Source organism: Numenius arquata, chromosome 12 (genome assembly GCF_964106895.1).
Source record: "Numenius arquata chromosome 12, bNumArq3.hap1.1, whole genome shotgun sequence".
Classification (NCBI taxonomy): domain Eukaryota; kingdom Metazoa; phylum Chordata; class Aves; order Charadriiformes; family Scolopacidae; genus Numenius; species Numenius arquata.
The window spans coordinates 36,860,098-36,880,834 of NC_133587.1; the positions used below are offsets into that span (position 1 = coordinate 36,860,098).

The 20,737-nt window shown below is 39.3% G+C and overlaps 1 protein-coding gene across 1 annotated transcript in view; it reads right to left on the bottom strand.

Moving 5' to 3' along the window:
- The window catches only part of DPP6 (dipeptidyl peptidase like 6), a 410,215-nt gene that overhangs the window by 88,339 nt on the left and 301,139 nt on the right, over positions 1 to 20,737 (bottom strand). Inside the window, exon 7 of the mRNA XM_074157769.1 lies at positions 12,364 to 12,445. Within this exon, the coding sequence (XP_074013870.1) occupies positions 12,364 to 12,445 (82 nt within the window). The remainder of the gene's footprint in view (positions 1 to 12,363; positions 12,446 to 20,737) is intronic.

Below are 20,737 nucleotides of genomic sequence, written 5' to 3' on the forward strand. Positions count from 1 at the left end.
TACCCTGCAGCCCGTGGTGAAGACCTTGGTGAGGCAGGCTGTCATCCTGCAGCCCATGGAGGTCAACGGAACAGATATCCACCTGCAGCCCATGGAGTACCCCACACTGGAGCTGGTGGATGTGCGCTGGAGGAAGCTGCAGCCTGTGGGGGACCCATGCTGGAGCAGTCTGTTCCTGAAGGACTGTACCCCATGGAAGGGACCCACGCTGGAGCAGTTCACGAAGAACTGCAGCCTGTGGCAAGGACTCATGTTGGAGAAGTTCATGGAGGACTGTCTCCTGTGGAAGGGTCCCCATGCTGGAGCAGGGGAACAGCGTGAGGAGTTTTTCCCTGATGAGGAAGGAGAGGCAGAGACAACATGTAATGAACTGACCACAACCCACTATTCCCTGTCCCTCAACCCCCAACCCCTGTGCTGCTCGGGGGAGGAGGCGGAGAAACAGAGAGTGAAGTTGAGCCCAGGAAGAAGCGCAGGGTCAGGGAAAGGTGTTTTTATATTTGTTCTTTTTTTCTCATTACCCTACTCTGGTTAACTGGCAATAAATGAAATTTATTTCCCTAAGTTGAGTCTGTTTTGCCTGTGATAGTAATTGGTAAGTGATCTCCCTGTCCTTGTCTCAACCCACGAGCCTTTCCTCCCATTCTCCCCACGTCCCCTTGAGGAGGGGCAGTGATAGAGCAGATCGGTGGGAGTCCAGCCAAAGTAAACCCATCACAACAGTCCGACAGTTTAAGCAAGGACCTTTTTTTAACTTTTCTCTACAAGACAGTTCCTTAAAATTTTTTAACATCTACCTAATCTTTTGGGGAGTCAATGCTAGGAAAGTTTTGTGCTGAACTGTATATTAACTATCTACACATTTATGTGGTGTTGCATATCACATAGGTCTGAAAGCCTCAGAAAAATACACAGATTTAGCTTCCCAATATGTCCAGGAAGTAGAAAAAAAAATTAGTAGAAAAAATTATCTCTTATTTATATGGTAAGTAACCAATTGAGGGCTGTAACAGGGTCAACAGCATGTAACCCGAGTTTGGAAATGTCCGGTCATGAACACAAGTAGTTTTGAACATGATCAAGCTCTTCATGGAAAGGAGCACACAGAAAGACGTCTCCCTTCTTCCCTCCATGTCTAGGGCTCTCTAATTCCATCCAAATATTTTGGAGATAGCCCTTCTCAAGACATTTTTTTCCCCCACTGCCATATGAAACCTGGACTGTGAAAATGAAAAACTGTAAAGAGAGAAAGACTTCCTGCTGTTTTATCCAAGTTAAAACTTGTCCTTACTACTACACAGAATTAGCACGCCCATCCTTGTCCATGCAGCATCTTGAAGCAGATATGATAATTGTGTTTTCACTTTGTGATATCAAGGCAATCTGACAAGCATTGTACTAGAAAGGTCTCGGCATTTTGCAGTTATCATTCTTACATCTACTGCAGGAGAAAAATGTATGATCAATTCAAAATCAGTTCTAAAGCTTGTTACTGATTGACTATGCATTATTTAATGAATACTCTGCCAATTTCTTCTTTTGAATATCATAAAATGCAAACTTTGATGTTCAAATAGCTTCCATTAATGCATTCTGTCATGAGTGTTGCTCTTAATGCATATGACATGATTACGCCAACTCTTATCAGTTTTTCAAAAAGGTAATAAACCCATAAACTGCTCCTCACCAGTGAGCTTACATAATAAGAGCAAATATTTTAATTAGGCTTTTCTTGTTACCATTTAAATATAGCTCGATAGCAGGTGGGAAAAAAAGAAGAAATAAAAAAAAAAACTTCAAAATATTTTCATTCTCTCCACCAAATGGCTCATGTTTGCAATTTAGGAAAGAGACAGATAACAATTATGATGGAGCAGTGAGATAAAGAATTTTTAAATCAACTTTTTTTGTTTACAAAATGAAAACGCCATTATTAAAACTGGTGATGAACCAATGAAACTCTTCCACACAATCAACACATTGCAGAGAATCACATCTTGATAAACTATTCATGAAAAGGCTACAGTTTCAGTTTTTCATACAAGGGTTTAGCTTTGCTTTAATTCAAGGTATGAAGCTAACTCCTTACCAAGCCAAGGATTTAGAGGATTTAGCAGCTTGTGAAGGTACACCATAAATAGGTAAGATTTATTTTAATTCAGTTTTGTCCTGCCCAGAGATGGAAAAAGGTGGCATTTAGACCAAATTGAGAAGTAGACCAGTTTTAAAATGATTACGCAGAAAGACTTTCAAGACAGAGAAGCTGAAAACACCCCAGGGGACCACTGAAACCAGAGAATACAGTAGTACAGATTGATGCATGTAAGAATAGTGCTGATCCATAAACACATCAAAACCGGTATTCATGACTTCTCATTGGAGATCGAAGGCTTGTACGCATCTGATATCACTAGTGTAAGAGATTAACTGCAAGGAAATCAATGCAATGAAAGGAAATGTAATTGATTCTGCAAAGGAAAACAGAGTTTCTGTAAAAGACAAATGAAAAATCTGCTGTCTTCAGTGGCTTTGATTACATATCTAGCAAAGGAAGTGTACAAGAGTCACCACTTGAAAATTGTGCAAATCTGATTTTAGCCATATATCTTGGAAATATCTAACACCCCTTGTAAAATAAAAATTAAGAATCTAATTTTGCTTTCATTGCACATAACAAACAAAGAGACTAAGAAGTCAGAGAGCAGAGAAAATCATTCCATCATTTCTTCAAATAAAATATTTTCCATTTCTATGAACAGTGTCCAGTCCCCATTTAAGAGCTTCTGAGACAGGATGTGGCTCTCCAGGTCTGAGGATGAATTCTCTCTGGGGCTGGGGGAAGTGATCACCTTGTCTGCAGGAGGTGGGCATGGGTGGAGTAAGTAATGGAGCAGTGGGAGAAAGTCAAAGACTCTGCAACATCAGAGGTGTCAAAAGACCTTCATGAAAGGAGGGGCAGGCAGAGGCTAAGCTGATTGGGCTGGTAAATGGAGACTCCTTTGAAGGTAAAGGCTGGACGCTGGTGACTTCAGGCACTGTGAGGAAGGGTCCTGCTCTGTTGACAGATCTGCATCTACAGATCATGTTCAGTGCCCTGGTTCTGGGGCTGGAAACTCTGTCCTGCCTGGGAAGGAGAGCTTTAAACCCAGAAAACAGGGAAGGAAGATGATGGCCCACAGTCAAGCAAGGAAGCGGTGCACCAGGCTGGTAAGAAAAGGGAGATGTGGACAAGACTTTGGTGAACAGGACTGAAGAAAGTCCACCTCAAACAATGCACAAAAATAAGGAGATGAGCACACAACTCCATACAGATAGCTTTCATATTTTTCTTGGGAAACCATCACAGCGGGGTGCCTCTCTGTGCCTGCCTCACAATTTCAAACAAGGAGAAACTTCAGGGGAAGGTGAAAGCTGGGGACAGCGTTGGCTGCACACACCATGAGGTGGTGAAGTTCAGGATCACGAGAGGAAATATCATGGCAAAAAGCATTAAGCCTTGGACTTCAGAAGAGCAGACTTTGGCCTGTTCTGGGAATTCCTTGGAAAAATCCCACGGGGGACAGACCTGGAGAAAAAAGAGGTCCAGGAAAATTGTTGGATTTTCAAATACCACCTCCTCCAAGCTTAAGAATGGTGCATCCTGAAGTGTACAAAATCAAGCAAAGGAGGCACGTGTGGATGAACACATTGCTCTTGACACAACTCAAACATTACAAGGGAGTGTGCAAGAGGTAGAGGCAGGGACAGGTGACCTGGGAAGAATATAGAGACATTGTCTGATAGGGTTAGAAAATCTAAAACTCACCTGGAGCTGAATTCAGTGAGGGACATGAAGGGCAATAAGAATGATTTCTATAGGTACATCAGCAGCAACAGAAAGTCTAGGGAAAATATGGATCTGCTGCAAGCAATATTATTTAGCTATTAAGCACGTTCTATAAAGCCTATATATTGCAATTCCTTGTTAGGAACAGTTAAGGTTTTTCTAAGATTAACATTCTTACTAAATCACGTTTGTGGTGTGTCTACAGTATTCAGTAAAGTCTGGAGACCTTTTCTCCAATAAACGTTAAGGTTCCCTTGGAAAGCAGAAGAGTTTGTAAGATCCTGTGTTTTTTAAGGTCTTTAGAGACAATTAAAATTTGGTAAACACAATACTCAAGGTAAAGTCCCATATAAGGGATAGGATTATATGATCTGGAGACACATTCCCAAACTTTTTCCCTTTTAAACTGGGCACAGACGAGACTTTTTGTCTTGCCTCTCCCAGCTTATATCCTTAAGTGCATTAATATTCTTCTCAGATTTCTACAAGCTTCTCTACATTTTTGACATTGCATCATTACGAACGCAGTGCATTTCCATTTGTATTCTGTGAGCATGCTAGTCCACAACATGTACGGATTCTAATAACACCTAGAATCTGCCAGAGTCCAGCCAAATAAGCAATTATCATGATTCCGGATATTTAAAAATACATTTCAAGAAAAATTCGCTGTCCTATTTTCTGTTCTTCAGGGAAGAAAAGAGGGTTTATTTCACCTCAACAAAGAGAACCATGTATGCTTGGATTTCCTTGCCCTGGATTCTAATGGGGTTATTTTAATTTATAACTGCCTTGTTATATTAAAGAATGTATCAGTAAATGTACCATTTAGTATGGAACTCTGATTCTGCTTTTAAGTTCTGCTTGATGGATTATCTTGTATTCTGTAACCTAATATCACTGATGGTTATGTAGGGCATCACTATAAATTAGATTATTTAATGTAAGATGATACAGTGTTTCATTTTTAATATTTTATTGTATTATAGAATGAATATCTGGCTAAAGAGAGCACAGAGATTACTTGTCAGCATAAAGAAACTGGCAACTGGGATTCAGGTTTCCTCTAGGTACACATCTGTCCTTGGACAGTGAGCTAGTCGGTGTAACATTGCTCTTTAATACAAGGTTTAGTAATAGAAACCATCAACATTTATTCCAGCAGCTGAAGAGTAGAGCTGACAGAATTTTTCCTGAAGCTTTCTCATGGCTCTGACAAATGGCAGTTTCTGGGGAAGGAAAGACCACCAATGAAGCTCACCAACGTAGGTGAGCTACTCCACAGTCCCTTAGATGGCTCTGCTTAGTCCTGCTTGTGGCATCCTTACATCTGTCACTTAAACACACACTTGCCAATGACTGCTGCTATCTAAAGCGAAAGGTAACTATTCTCATGGCACAAAATAGCAGCTTTCCAAGAACAACACTTATTTTTCAAAAGCACTTATTTCAATGGACATCATCTACCAACTGCAGTTCTGTAAGATGCCAGAAACACTTATGCACAGATCTAATGTAGATACTTCTCGCTGCCAGACCTCTGAAATGAAAAATGCCCTTAACAAAAGATACATGTTAAATATCCATAAAACACAACTGAAATTAAAGGAATATCAACATTTTAGATCTCTGTAATAGGAGGGAATTATTTGCAGTGGAACTGACCCTATGTTAGAGTGTTGCACTGTTAGGAATTTTGCACTTCATGCAACTGCAGTAGCATATAAAAAAATGCGGTAACATGTAAAGGAAGAGAATTCAGTACTTGCTCTATAGTGCAACCAGATGGTGAATAGCTCCAAATTAGCAAGTCCATCAACACATGCATTTCTTGTACGTACATACTCAGTTTCCTTAATGCAGAGTGTGAATGTCTGCAACGTTTAATATATTAATTCTGTAACTCTATTGTAAGGTAGAAATATATTGTGATCTTCATGCTGTAATTTAACCAGAAAACAAAGTGACATAGATGAAGTCACAGAGGCAGCCTCTGGCAGTGTCTCACCTCCAGGAGTGATGCTCTAAACACTACATCATCCTATGTCTCATATCTGGATGTAAAAGCAGTAACGTTTTTTCTGATTTACTGGTGAAATTTCTATGGCAAATAATCAGTTTCATTTTTTCCTCTGAAATCTTTCACACCCACAAAAAGAGCAACATCTTATTCACAATAAAATCACCTATGTCTTCTTTCACTAACATTTATTGTAGCATCTTCAACTATCTTAACTATCTTGCTCTTTTGCCACTGATGAAAATGTAATACCAAGAATGCTGAGATTGGAAGGGACACAACCAGTCTCAGCACAGCTCATAACACTGACTGTGTCAAAGTTTCCCTTTGGTGAACAAGGACTGGACACATCAAGCCCACTGATGCTAAAGCAAAGGACATCAAGGATGAGCAAAAATAAAAATGACACTATTGCCCCTGTAGCCAAAGAGCAGAGCATCAAAGTGAAAAGCAAGCACAACACTTTTCCAGTGGAATTCTTTGAATAAAATGGGGGGAGAGGACAAGGGGAATCCCCTACCAGAGTAACCTGCCCAGGTATTCAATGTACGTGCAATATATCTTACTGCAGTTTCCGTAAAAAAAAAAAAATCATATTCTGACACTGAAAAAGGGGATGAGGGGAGACTGCACATCATTTTTCTGAAACTCTTATTTTCCCAGAATGCAGGAAACTGTGTAAGAAGCTGTCTGAATATGCCTCACCACACTTAAATAGGGCTTATATAGACATTAGGAAGTGGGTGGGGGCTTTTCTTCCTTGCAACTAGCACGATAACCAAGCCAGAATAATTACATACAGCAGACCACAGCTAAATATTGATTCAGACGTCATTGGAAAAAGAAAAGGTGAGAGAACAGCAGCTTGAAAATAACGATGTAAAAATCTATGAAATAATGGTGAAGACAAATAGACCTACAGCAATTATACACAGAGCAGTTCAAAAGCCTTGCTGGATTAGGAGCAACAGCAGATGATTCAGTCCCTCCTGTGAAAATAGTCCTCCTCGCTTGATATCTATGCAGCCCTTCTGCCTGGAACTAAGCTGGCATGACAGGCACAAATTCAGGCAAGGAAAAAACTGCTAATTAGAGGAGTCACTCCAGTTCAGTTCCAGGTGTCATCACTTAACCAGCTTTTTGCATCTAGATATCCTTGTTAGCAAGACATTGTGCTACAGTGCTGAAAAAAAAAATGATAACAACAAACGAGATGGATAGGTTCTGGCCCCATGCAGCAGGATCTATCATTCAAATGTTTTATATATGAACGAATTCCAGTATTTCTCTAAATCATATTGCACTTTTGAGACAGTAATATCTATGGCAATAAACTGTTTACCAGCATTAGCATTCATTGTTTGAGGGCACCTGCAAACCTCTAACACGAGAGGGGCTGAAAGACTTCTTTTTTCCCTGGCATTTGCATTTCACAGAAATAGAGATTTCTTAATGCAACTTCTGCACCTGCTGTGAAACAACTTCTATTACTTTAGAACCAATTATAGACTTGATTGCTGCACAAGCTACAAGAATAAAAGTTAGTTCCTTCTCCAGAAGAGTTGACAATGGAAAAAGTGTATTGACTATGAATGCAGGAGAAACCCATTTTGACCATTCTCTGGTGTTGCAGCAAGTGCAAGGGCGTGCAAAACTTCCAGCAGCTATAACCCTCTTCCTGTATGTTTTTAGTACTTTAAAGAAACAGTGGAAACAGTAAAAGACTGACTGGCCAGGACAACCTCAAAAAAAAATGTTTCTCTTTGCTGAAGAATAAATACGATGATCTATGACAGAGGTTTTTTTGAATTATAACTGCTGCCTCTGGAATTGTACAGAACTGCTTCCCCCAGCATCTGATGTGTCACCATTATCATTAGTATCTGTCAGGGGTGTTATAGATCCTGATTAGAAAAAAAAAGAAAAAGAAAATAGCAGCACAGCAAAACTTCTTCTGCTTTTGAAATGGGAGTTTAACAACTCCTGTGAACTGTACCTGAGTGCTGCCAATGCAGGCAAATATTCACTGCACATTGTTCGAGCAGTCCTACTGCTTGCTCCTTCCTTTTGACAATGGGGCCCACATATAGACCTGCCTTGCACTCAAGGCAAATATTTTGAACCTGGATGTGATAATTTTGGGAAAACTTAGGTAAAAGTGTCCCGAAAACTTCAGGGTTTTTGGATTCCTTGAGCACTTCAGCTACAGATAGTCTCTTGCTCCTGAAGCACTCCCTGACTTCAGCCATGCTGCCAAGAAAACCAGCAAAGGAAACTTCTTCGCACTGCCCTTTTTTTATTTTATTTTTTGATAAATAGAGAGGTCCAAGCCTGTCAGCCACACAAGTCTTATGAAAACTGTCATAGTAACTATTAATCTTTGCATAGATACTATTGGGGTAAATGTACCACGGAAACCTCACGTGAGCCCTCTGCTCGTGGGCAGAACCTCACTCTAAAATATGTAACATGATGCATCTGGTAAAATATTCCAATAAGATCAATTAAAAGAAGCTTTTTTTTTGTGGCAGAATTGAAACTTCAAAAGTGGGTAGCTGTTGAGTCATAAATGGCAAGATCAGAAAAGAGAAAATCTAAGGAGTGAAGATTTTTACAAAGATAAGCGTACCCAGAACAGGGCAAAGGTACAGCCTAACACTTTTTTTGCAGTCCTATTTTGCCACCATCATCCTCATATTGATAGAAATTATCACACAAACTGAGGATAATACAGCCTATTCACTGAAAACAACCAAGTCCCATGCTGAAGGCCAGTGGGCTGATGCCATCAAATACTAAGGGGGGTTTTACTGGGCTGTCAGGTTCACCATGGAAAGGATGGATTTTTTTTTCATAGACTTTTTGCATAGTAATTAACACCCACAAAAAGTGAATATATATCACACTGTTATTCCAATGTAAATTTTTTTTCACTCATTCTACAAAAGCATAAATGATGGCACATGTCATAGGACAAGTGAGGGGAATGAGCCCTTTAGTGACAGCTACATTTAAGAAACGTGTTCCCGCTTGCACTGAAGTTAGTGGCTCCCTTTCTATTGACTCAGGAGCTCATGCTGGTAAGAACCCAATTCTTCCAACAGCTTTGGAAGACTTAATTTGTTAAGACTTTGGCTGTGATCTGGGAAAGGATGAAACATTTTACCAAGGTGCCAGAAGTGAGGTTTTTTTTGCATTCTGATCTTCTGAAGTAGATTTTCTCAGATCTAATATCTTCCATTATTTATACAGCTCTGTTGGCACGTGTGGCATTCTGCAGGCTAGTAAGAAGTCAAGAACCATGCTCTGAGGAATTCACCATCTAAAAATTGGCATATAATTTAATGAGTAAGGACAAAAGAAAACAAGATAAATAGAAAATTGCTCCTGGGAAAGTTCCACTTTTTATTTTTAATCGCGAAGAACACAGATCATTCAGGCTGCTTCTGTTTCAGAATATATTTTTTTTAATGATTAGACATGCAAGAGAGAAAGAGGTCAGCCACGGTGACCAAAAGTTCCCCTAGGAAGGATGAAATAGAAGCTACAAAGGGAATATAAAATTTCGGAACCAAACCCTCTTATTCTCCTGCTCAGCCTCTCCTTTGTGTTGCCAAAAAACAAACCAGTAGATTTCAAGGGGAAAGCTTTTCACTTTCTGAAAATCGGGGTATCTCCAAAGTTATCAAAAACCCACCCACCCTTTGCTCCCACCTTTCCTGAGAGATGCAGCAAGAAGTGGGGTTACAGGCTGTGCACAGAGGGGGCTGCTGTGAGCAGCACTGGAGCTGGCACACGCTCACGCATCTTCATGCAGTTGTAGGATCATCCTCAAACAAGTGTTTGGCCCCTGGAACCACCTAGAACCAGGGGAGCTGACACCTATTTCCCAGCACGTTACTCCTTTCAATCCCACTTGCCATTTTCCCCCTCCTTCTCCCGCAACACAACTCGGCCTACATTCAGCAAACACACACTATCAAGTTTAAATAGATTTTAATTTTTCTCTGCCTTTGCAGTCAATGTTGTTGCCACAGAAGGAGACACGAATTTCACTGGAAATTATATTCTGAGTGACTCAATTAGTTCTGAAATACAGAACAGTGAGCATTCTATATTTTCTCTATCTAATTTATGCTTGTAGATTTTTTTAAAAAAAGCTTCTTTTTTTCTCTGGCAATTCTCTGCTGATCATTAGCTATAAATAGATTATATTGATGCATGTAAAAGCCTGCTTATTTCATAAACTACAGCTATAACTTTATTTTAAGGTAAATGACTGGCAAGAAAAACAGCAAAAAGGCACATATGCTAGAGGTATTGAACATAACGGTTAAACTACCCATGAGATTCTCCTCACCTACCCTGATTCCAAATGCAAGAACAGGGAACACAGCTGAATTACAGGTCAACAGACTTACATACTTGGAAGCCAAAAAAAAAAAAAAAGAAAAATTACTCAAACATACGGAACAAATCCACTGTGTCAAGATATTGCCAAGATTCATATGGAATTCAATAATAACAGGAATATTTGAAGTTACTTTAAAAAAAATCTGCCAGGCATCCCACAGAAGGAACGTGCTAAATTTGATGTCTTAGGGAATTGAGTTTTCACTGTATATTTCTTAATAAAAATTGGTGGTAAGTGGTATAAATTATTTTGGCATTAAAGGAGAAAGCTGGGAGTAAAGAAGACTTTTCTTCTCCTGGACTGTATATACTGTCCTGTTGTATACATAATGATAGGAATATTTTTCCTTTCTGTAGTTACTCTGGTAACTACAGAGTAACTCTGGTAACCAGAGTAACCATGTTACTCTGGTACAGAAGGCAATGGAAGACATGAATTGGTTCATCTTGACTTTGGTATGAAAAAAAGTTAAATCTTCTTTTCAAAGTGGAAGTTAAGTACATCCATTCATCTTGGTAAAACTAACATAAATATGAACCAATAACATGGTGTGACTCAAGGTGCTGAAGGCATGCAAGTTCACAGGAAAACTATATTAAAGAAAGAAAGATTCACTTGTGAAATGGAGAAAAATCACTAATGCAACTTATAATTAGCTTTCGATTAACAGATGTAGCTTTTGCTATACATTGTGAAGCTCAGTTTTTAAGAGTTAAAATAGAAGGAGCTAATTAACAGTGAATAAAAAATTTCTGGTCTGTTTTTGCTTTCTTTGCCATGTCCTAAAGGTCGTCTTTAGTTTTGAACATAATGTGTTATCAACTGTACATTATCATTGGTTGGACAGAAGCCCGATGACAAGATCGCATTGGTCTTCACCAGTAAATACAAAGATCGCAATCTCTGAATAGGTACAAACTGCTCAGCAGTGATCTGTTGGGCAGGAGACCAAGGAATTTGAAACTGCACATGTTAGAGGATGAAAGTGGGGCATGTACATGTGTGCAATGAAAAAAATGAGCTCCTCAGAAGTAATTTTGCATAGAGGTAAAGGCTGCTGCATCTCCACTCATATCAGATTTGAGGCCGATGACTCTCTCAAACCTGATTTTCCTGATGGAGCAGAGGAGAAAATTTCCTGTTCCTGTATCTGTTATGTTTTCCCCAACCTGACTTGCAGACTGGCAATTATAATGTCTCCTATTGCTGTTTTTTAAATCACAGAATTTGAAAACAATTTAGTTAAGGACACAGACAAAAAATCCCCAAGAGAGGACTGGGGACAGGAGACCCATGCCAGATTTTCTCTGATAATGACCTTTTAAAGCTTTTTTCTTGGTATAAAAATTCCATGTCAAAAAAGAAGTTGCCACTTTTTCTTTTCTTGTTACAGTAGAAAGAGAGTGTTTGAAATATGCAAAACCTTAATACTGGATCTGCACCAGGAAACGAAGCCAGGGGATCTGGCCAGGAAAATACGTGCTCTGAAAAATGAGCAAATCCAAGATGGCAGTGGCTGAGGGACAAAACACTGGAGATTTCAGGATTGTTGCTGTATAAAAGGCTCCATGAAACACAATGAAACCCTGTCAAGTGTTGTTGTTTTTTTTTTAAAAGCTAGTTCTGAAAACTTTCCAGAATACAATTCTACTTCTATTTTGCAAACAACTACAGGGCAAATTCAGGGCAATTCTGCTCTAGAGAGATGCATCCTCCAAACAGGGCTGCAAATATTAAAATATCCCTTGTGCCAAGTTTGCAAGTCTGAAGACGCTCTTGTGAAGCAATGATATGCTAACTAAATCATACTATTATGTTTATAATCTGTCCTGTGTCCAACGTTGGGAGAAGCAGGTTCGGCCTCTCAAAGAGCTTCCACAAACTGTTCTTTCTCTGCATTTTTAGACACAATTACTTTGCAGTAAATGTATATATTTTGGGAATTTTATAAATAAATTACATGACAAAACAATCCCCATAAAGATGCTAGAAGCTATCTCTCAGGTTTCAAGAAACTAGTCAATAAAGAATTATTTTTTCTTTACTTCCAAACAATAGCAGCAAGGTCTCTAAATTCATTTGCACACTTGTTCTTTCTCTTACCAGCTGTTGCCCTTTTGGACCCCAACCAGCATACTGAAGCTTTGCATTGCTGACCTCAGGGGGATACAAATTCTGGGGATCCCTGCAAAAAGAGAAAAATAAGATTTCAGCTTCAGAAATGTCCTTATTTAAGCTGGTGCACACCTGCTTTGGAAATCCACCATGACCTCGTAAGGTATCTTTCAGCTGGAATAATCTATTATTTAGTGCCAGATTTCAGTAGATTTTTTTTACTGTAAAGTAAGTACTATACCACTAGCAAGCATCAGTAAGATCAAGTATTAAACTGACAATTTCTGTTTCTTATTAATATGAAGTTAAACACATTAGTTCCACTGCTGACTTGCCTAAGCCTTAAGAATTAGTTAAGGGATGGCACACAAAGTAATTGTATTTATCAACACTGATGATGTCCACAAAGGATAAACAATAATTATATTTTTGAATCATATTGAAAAAATAATTTCATCTTCTTCACCCAATGGCTTTTGTGCCTAATAATTTCCCTTTGAAGATGACAGCAGAAAAGTTTAGCAACTGCATAACAACTGATATGCAGCCTGGCTTCAAAGGGAAAAGCTCCTACTGATACCAAATATATCATTTTTAAAAGAAAATAAAATCAAAATTCTTTTATTTTTCTTTGATCCATTACCTTCATCTTGTAGCAGAACATCAGTAAGATATAGCAAAAGCAATATAGAAAAAGGCGGCTGTTTTGGTAAATGTCAGAGCAGCATAATGCCATTTTATCACAGCACAGACAGCATTGCCTTGACTGTATTTATACTCAGTGCAAATAATTACATTACATATTCTGAAGTCACATTGCTACAACTCTGTGTATAGTAATATTCTACAAACAAGAACACTAATAAAGTCTGTATTCAGTATTCCTCATTAGCAGATCTCAAACTGCTTTAAAAAGTAAGGGTATTATCATCATTGGCCAACAGATGGGGATAACAAGGTAATTTGAGGCCAACATCATCCAAAAACAGAGAAAAGAGCCAAAGCCTGCCCAGCCTTTAAGCAAAAGGCCTTCTCTTCTTGTACAGAGTTTATTTCTTCATTAAAGGCAATGTTTTCCAGACCATATTTTCAAAACAGAACAAAAATGAATGCAATAATTAGACACTAACTGAATTCTCTTTATTGCCTGGCTTGTGACCTGGTGCTGTACCACAGCTGTGCTCCAGCTCTGCCCTTTCAGGCAAGATCTCCCTTGGCTGCACATTCCCACTGCACTGGGGCTGCTGTAGCAAGTCCACAGACAGCAGGAAGAGGAATGTTTAGAAATTGATTTTGTGCAGTCTTTCCAATGTGAAAAAACTAGCTTTTCCTGTGAACTTCTGCTAAAGGCCAGCTAGAATCAGGGCTAGAATCCTCTAGGGAGAATCTAGGGCATTCTCCCTAGAGGAGAATGCTGATGCCCACTGTTTCCCCTCTCCGTAACTCCTGCAGTTGGAACAGCAACTTTTGCTCTCCTGCTGCAAGATATGTATCAGTGGTTATAAACCTGAATCCATAATGTCTGCAAGACCCCTGGAAAGAGGTCCGTGGAGCCAATTAAACGTTAAAGTGCTCAGGATGACAGGTTTGATGCAGACGGGATCCATTAAGAATGTGGAGGGACAAGAGCAGTTTGTTGAGGCACTAACCCTTCAAGTCTGAGCGTACTGCATGGTGTCCAGGTAGCTTCTGGCTCTATAGGCAAAGCGTCATCCACAACTGCTGCCAGTGGAGTTAAAATTATATCTTTTCTTCTCATGGTGTTTTACCAGAAGGTGTCTTTGTGGGTAGCTTACAGTCATTTTTGTAAGATGCGGATAAGAGAACAGGTAACTGTCATACTGAACTCCTACTAATAGCTGCCACATAATTCCCATTCCAGTAAGAAGAATAGCCATATAAATTCTGGATCTTTGCAAGCTTGTATGCATTTGCTACATAAGTTCCAAGTCAGCTATTCCTGTTAAGACTCAATCTCTATGGTTAGCTATCTTGTTTATCTCAACAGAGAGTAACCTCTGAGCGCAGAAGGAAGAGAGAAAAACTAGTGAATCAAATCAAAGTCTCTTATGAGAGAAAAAAAAGTACTTCACTATTTGTCAAATGAATTATCTAGTTCTTGGGTTTTTTTACTCATGTGAGAAGAGGAGCAAGATATTATAAATAGAGGGGGAAATATCATCCTGAAATAAACAGATTATACAATTGTAAGAATTCAAACCTGTAACGCTTCAGATAACACAGGTGGAGCTAAGGGACAGACATACCAATTACAGCCAATAATTCAGATCATAGCCCAGACAAGTCCTGTCAGTTCTGCTCACTGCATCATCTTTTCAAAGAGGAAAACTCTAATGCAAAAAGAAATGCTGCATAAGCCAGCTTTGATAGCTGATAGTGCAAAGACCTCTGCTGCAGACTGAAAAAGTGAAGTCATCTTCCCTTTCTCTGATACGACTGAGGAAAAATAGAATTGCACCTCCTGAGTTTTTTCTGAAGTTGTTCAGAATGGCTGGGAAATTTCTTTTGTTACAAAATCTTGTTTGCTTGCCTTGAAACCTTTTGATAAATATGTGGATAGAACGGCTGACTGATGGAATTGCATATTGTCTGGAGGCGCCTGATTTACAAACCTAGTTACCATAAACTGCCTCTATATTCAGTAGGTGACAGTATGCCTGTCCAGATTGTGATGTAGACCCCTGAAGGTATGGGGTAACCAGGCATCCATTCTCATATTATGAGTTATTCTTTTCTATCATGGGCTGTGAAAGCAGTCTAAGATCCTAGTTTCCCCCCCACAAACACTCCTGAGAGGTGGATATTTTCCTCTTAGTAGATTTTGGCTTGTTTCTCATCTCTTCTGAGGAAAATCCTCTTCCCTAGAGTAGGGACATTAATTCCCTCACCTGCAGTTAACTTCAGTGTCACACACAAGGGGATCGAGAATACATCCCTCCTTGCCAGGCCTGATCTAGCAGGCTTCAGAGAAACTGTAGGAATGAGCTGGAGATGGGCTTATAGCAATGGCCAGGGGAGACCAGGCTGTCAGCAAGCCTGAAGGTAGCATGAAAATGGAATTCACCTACTTGTGAACCCTACCAAAAGACTGAATTCCCACAGGCTATGTTGGGTGCATGGTCTGCAGTGGAACATGTGTGGACACACACTCCCTGGCAGCCCCAAGCAACCCCATTAGAAACCCATTATATCATCTACAGAGGGAGAAGGAAGAATTGTATACAACACATCATCTCCAGGCGGGATGGCCACAACCCTCTCCAGGAAAGCTCTTTGTGATCCTCAAACTGAAAAACATGTTTGGAGAGCACCTATCAAACACATTTCAGATTACCTCATACTATTCTGGACCTTTAGTCCTCCTTGGTAAAAAATACATTAAGGGAGTCAGCCCAAATGAGCACTGATATCCCAGGAGCACTTGTCCATTTTCCAAGTGTAGCATAACTGGGATGTCACACTGGTCAACTCCTTCTGGAAGTATGCTATTGCTGATAAGCTATAGTCCTCCATAGCTACACCCTTGCTTCTCCTCCAAAATGGCCTGCTTACAATTCTGTATCTTTTTCTTGAATCAATCAATATTATGGGTCATCTCAGACCCTTCAAAGAGCCTGTGCTCCTCACAGACCCTCATAATTAGGCCTTGGTTGGATCTGAGCCTTCCCCTTGTGAGCTCATTTGTGCAGGATGCTGGCTTGGAAATGGGTTATTCTGAAGGCAGCCTGTATATCTCCTGTGATTGGTTTGCATGAAAAAAACTAGCTTTGCTGCATCCTCATGCTGTTTTCACTCTTTTCGCTGTTTTCACCTTACAGAAAAGAACTTAAATCTTCATTTCCAGCCAAAGAAATGGCAAGGCCTTATTAAAGAGTTGCTGTTATTTCTTTCATCTCTTAAAATAATTGATGTTAAAGACAAAGAAAGAAGGGAGTAATAATGTTGATTTAGGCCAGGTAGAAGATGCAGCAGGTGCTGTATAATTTCTTCCATGTTAACACGACATTGTCTGGAGCTTAGGTTGTTAAGTTGCTCCAGATGTGGGCATGATTTCAGCACAATGTTCACAAAACGTTATGGAAGTAGTAAATTGTGAAATTTCCTCATTTAGATGAAGATTTCTGCCCAAAAGTCTCTCTTCAAAATTTCCAAATAAGGAAAATTCTTGAGTGCAATTAGCATGCTGTCTGCCAAAACATTTTTGCTTGTAATTTATCTCAGAAGATATATGTAGAATAAAACAAACTAATATATCATATCAGGTTGCCTGGTTTTCACCTTAAAAAATACTGTGATTAATGAGGAATTACTTTGAAGAGATTGTGGTGGTTTTGCTGAATTTTTTTACATCTGTGTGTTCTCTCCTCTGACATTTTCTCCTATTCTAAAGAAGACCAATTTCCCACAGAGACTTCATGGCACCAAGTCTCCCCCTGAGCACAAACATGACAAACTATTCTATATTAAGTTCTTCAAAAGCAACTTAAAAAAACAATAGAAATTTTCCACTGTAATTGAGAGGCTCATTTTACTTCAAGAATATTTCAATAAGAGGATTTTACAGTGCCTGACTGAAAAAGTCTGAAACTGAAAAAAGCAGTCAAAGTCTGGGGTATGGTATAGGCTGTTCTTCTAGGGTCTGTTTTAATAACTTTTAATGTTAATCTTAAATACAGAACAATAGGATTTGTTTGGAAATTCTTTGCACATGCTGCCAATGTGAGCAAAAATGCAACAGTTTGCACCAAAGGCTGCTCTGACATATCTATCCTCTAAACAAGTAGCCAAAACCACGTATATGAGCTGGAGCGAGTTATTCAGAAAAACTTTGAACCCCCTTGCTTAACTATGCCATGATTTTGGAAAATATAGAAAGTATATTAATATTTCAGTAGTATAAGAAAAGAGGTTGAAGAAATAAAGACATTTAAAAAACTTGTGGGGAAGGCAAATACACCCCTTCTTGTTATTTGCATCAAGCCAGCACTGGATATTTTGAAAGACAACAGCGCTAAGCACATCAGCGCAGAGTACTTTAAGCCTTTTTTGTGGTTAACTATAAAAAAACTCTCTATCTGTCAAAACTATCTGTCTCAGCACCAGAACTCGGTGTCTTCATGTCCACTTCTAATAGCATAAAATCAGACAGCAGCTTAGACAGATTTCTTCTTCCTTAGAAAGAAGGGAAGAAAAAGATATAAACCACCATGGAGAGAAGAAATCTGGAAGGATTATAAAGAACTGGAAACTTTGTAATATTTAAGAGGTTTTGAAGCATGATGAGAAAAAAAAGCACTCTTGAGAAAATTTGCAAAAAGAAATAAAAGCATGTAAAACATATGTTTTCATAAAAGTACAAAGAACCACAGATAAGGAGTTGGAGAAAGAGGGAAAGATTTCCAAGAAGAAGGAATGCCATTTCTTAAGAAGCAAAAATGCATTCTTAAACAATTAAATGACTTGTTTACTTCAGTATTCACCAAGGAGAAGAGGAGACAGGTGCCATTATCTCCTACTTCCCAGGAGATACACAGCCATGTAGAGACTCGCAGTGGGACAGAATAAAATATAATACAAATGGGAATCAAAGACTTGCCAGAACAGATAATCAAGAAATCAGACTGTCAGAAGATGCAACTAAAAGAATCCTCCTGGAATTCTAATAAAAGTGCTTAAATAGATGGGGAAGGCTCTTCCATTCATCTAAGCTTGTCCGCTATTAAACATTTAATGCACATACACACATTATTTCCCTTACAGCACTTTTCAGTGAACAAAAGTAGAAGGAGGTAATGAAAGCAATTTGAACTCATTAATTTCAACTACAGATACACATCAGATCATTCAGCTGTTCTTAAAAACAACAGAGCTCACCAACCATTTTGTCCAAGATGAATGAACTCTACGGATTTAGAGCATAAAAGAGAAAAAGCAAGGGAATCTAAAACATTTGTCCCTAATTTGGCAATCCAGTCAGATTCATGCCAGCAGTATGAGCTGAGAGGTCTTTTTGATTATGGTCTGCCAGTGGCTCTAAAGCATCCATCAATGTAGTATTTTATTTGGTACTGGGCCTGCAAAATCTTGCACTCTACTAATACCACTTTAAAATCAATCGCTTGTCAGAAAAGGAGTGACCAACTTCCATTGGGAATTATGTAAAATGGTGGCGCAGGCTTGCCTTTCTGGTGAACATCTACGAAAACTGATTTAAAAATGCATTCAAGTCTGGTACACGGCTAGGAGTCACAGGAATGCAGACAGGAGGACTGCAAGCCATTGATCAAAATCTCTAGGTTTTCCTGACTAAGCAAACAGTGGAAATGGTCCTTATATACCGGTAGCATTATTTTTAAAATGATGACATTATCATGTTTCTCATATGACCCCTCTAAATCATAGATGACAGAGTGAATTTTTGCTGCATTTTTTTCAAGAACTTTTGTTCCTGAAGTCATATTTTGTCCCCTACAGAGACAATGAGAGGTGATAGAATTCAGGTGATAAACACAACCACTTAAAAGTAATTTTCTCTTACTCATGTAATTTTTGCTTACTCTGTAGAGGTTTCTCAGCCAGCTTTGATCTCAGAAGCATGAGGTAAGGCACTGGATTTATCAGGATTTCACATCTATTTATATGCAACAGAGGTGTGGAAAAAAAGAAAATCTAAATACTTGAATGTTACCAAGAAGGCTAGTCAGAATTACAGCTATCTAAAGATCAGCTATCCAAAATACAGACAAAAAAAAACAGGTTGAAGAGAAATAACCCAGTAAGTAACACTGAGATATTTAAGAATGAACTGGGAAGATCTCAGCAATAATGAGCCCAGGATGAAAGTATGTGGTTCTTCAGAGCAACTCTGCCAGTCTCCAGGAAAGTGTGTTTGTGATGAAACCTTAACATTTTCCATCCAGCTGACCTTGTCTGACTTCCAAACCCTAATAAAAATATAGCACCATGATGTGATGCCTGCAGAGAGCAATAAGGGGTTATTAGTGGATAAAATGAGATGCAGCTGTGATCTCCTCACTGCCGGAGCCAGCAGAAGGGCCTTGTTACAGTATGACTTCACTGGACTCCAGCTCACACTTTTAATTGGGGCAAGAGATTGATTCTTGGGCTTGTGCTCTAAACTAATCCAACAGTTTGTGTTACCGGGTTTCAGGCAAAACCAGAATGACTCAGTATTCTCTGTATCTTTTTGGCAAATAAGAGTCTTTGAGACAATCTTATTTCTTCTTATGTCGACAGGATAAGGAGATCTTGGAAGTTTGTGCGCATATTTTCAGGAATACTGAAACACAATACTCTTCTAAACAGTGTTTCCCCACATGGATCATGTCCTCATCAGTTAAAATAAACAATGCATACACTTAGTAGAGCCATAATTTCCATTTCTTATCAACAGTGATATCATGACTTTTAAGCAATACCACAATTAGCCTGATTTCATATACAGTTTAAAAGTGGGTTGTAAAACATTCTCCTTATTTAAAGGAATAACATACTACTCTAGCCCTACAGTCTGCCCTGTAACAGAGACATATAAACCCCAAGTACACATGCAAAAGGAAAAGCTCGCATTTGAAATGGAGTGTAACTTTTGCCTTCACAACTCTGCATATGGAAGGTCCTTTCATTCCTCTATCTACTTCCCATGTGTGACATGGGAAAGCAATCTTTTCTATTCCTGTCTTACCTCCTCAAATTTCTAGTGGAGCATTCAGTAAATGGAGGGTTAGGGTATAGGGTGAAGAGACATCAGGGCTGATGTGACACAGTCTGGGCTATCAGCCTGGGATTATACCACTTTTGCCATAAAGACACTTTTTCAGTGACTATTGTATCAAGGAAAGCCCTGGCTGTAGCATCCTTTCTCCACTCAAAGGTCCTTTCTTGCATTTCCTAAATTTCCCCATTCCCTTCTTCTCCATATGTTCTGAGCTCCCAAAGGGGGCAAGAGCCCTATTTTGGGATAACAAGAGATTGTCAGCCTATTAAATTTGGTTACTGCCTGCCTGTGAAGTCAGGCCCAGGGAGCAAGGAAGAAAGGGAACCCTGGGACACTGCTGAGGCACATAAGTGCTATGGCACAGAACGCTATATATTCCTCGGTCACTAGTCACAGGTTCCTCTATAGCCCTCACTATATAATCTGACCCCAAGCCCCATTAAACCCCACGACACTGAGGAAATGGCCATGATATTGCAAGCTTGGGTCCTCAAAACTGGCTTTTCCAGGTGCCTACAAAAAAATGAGTCCTTGTTTTGTAACATACAGTGCACATTGTTTGTGCTGTGTAATCAAACAAAAATGCGCTGAGAGTTTAAGTAG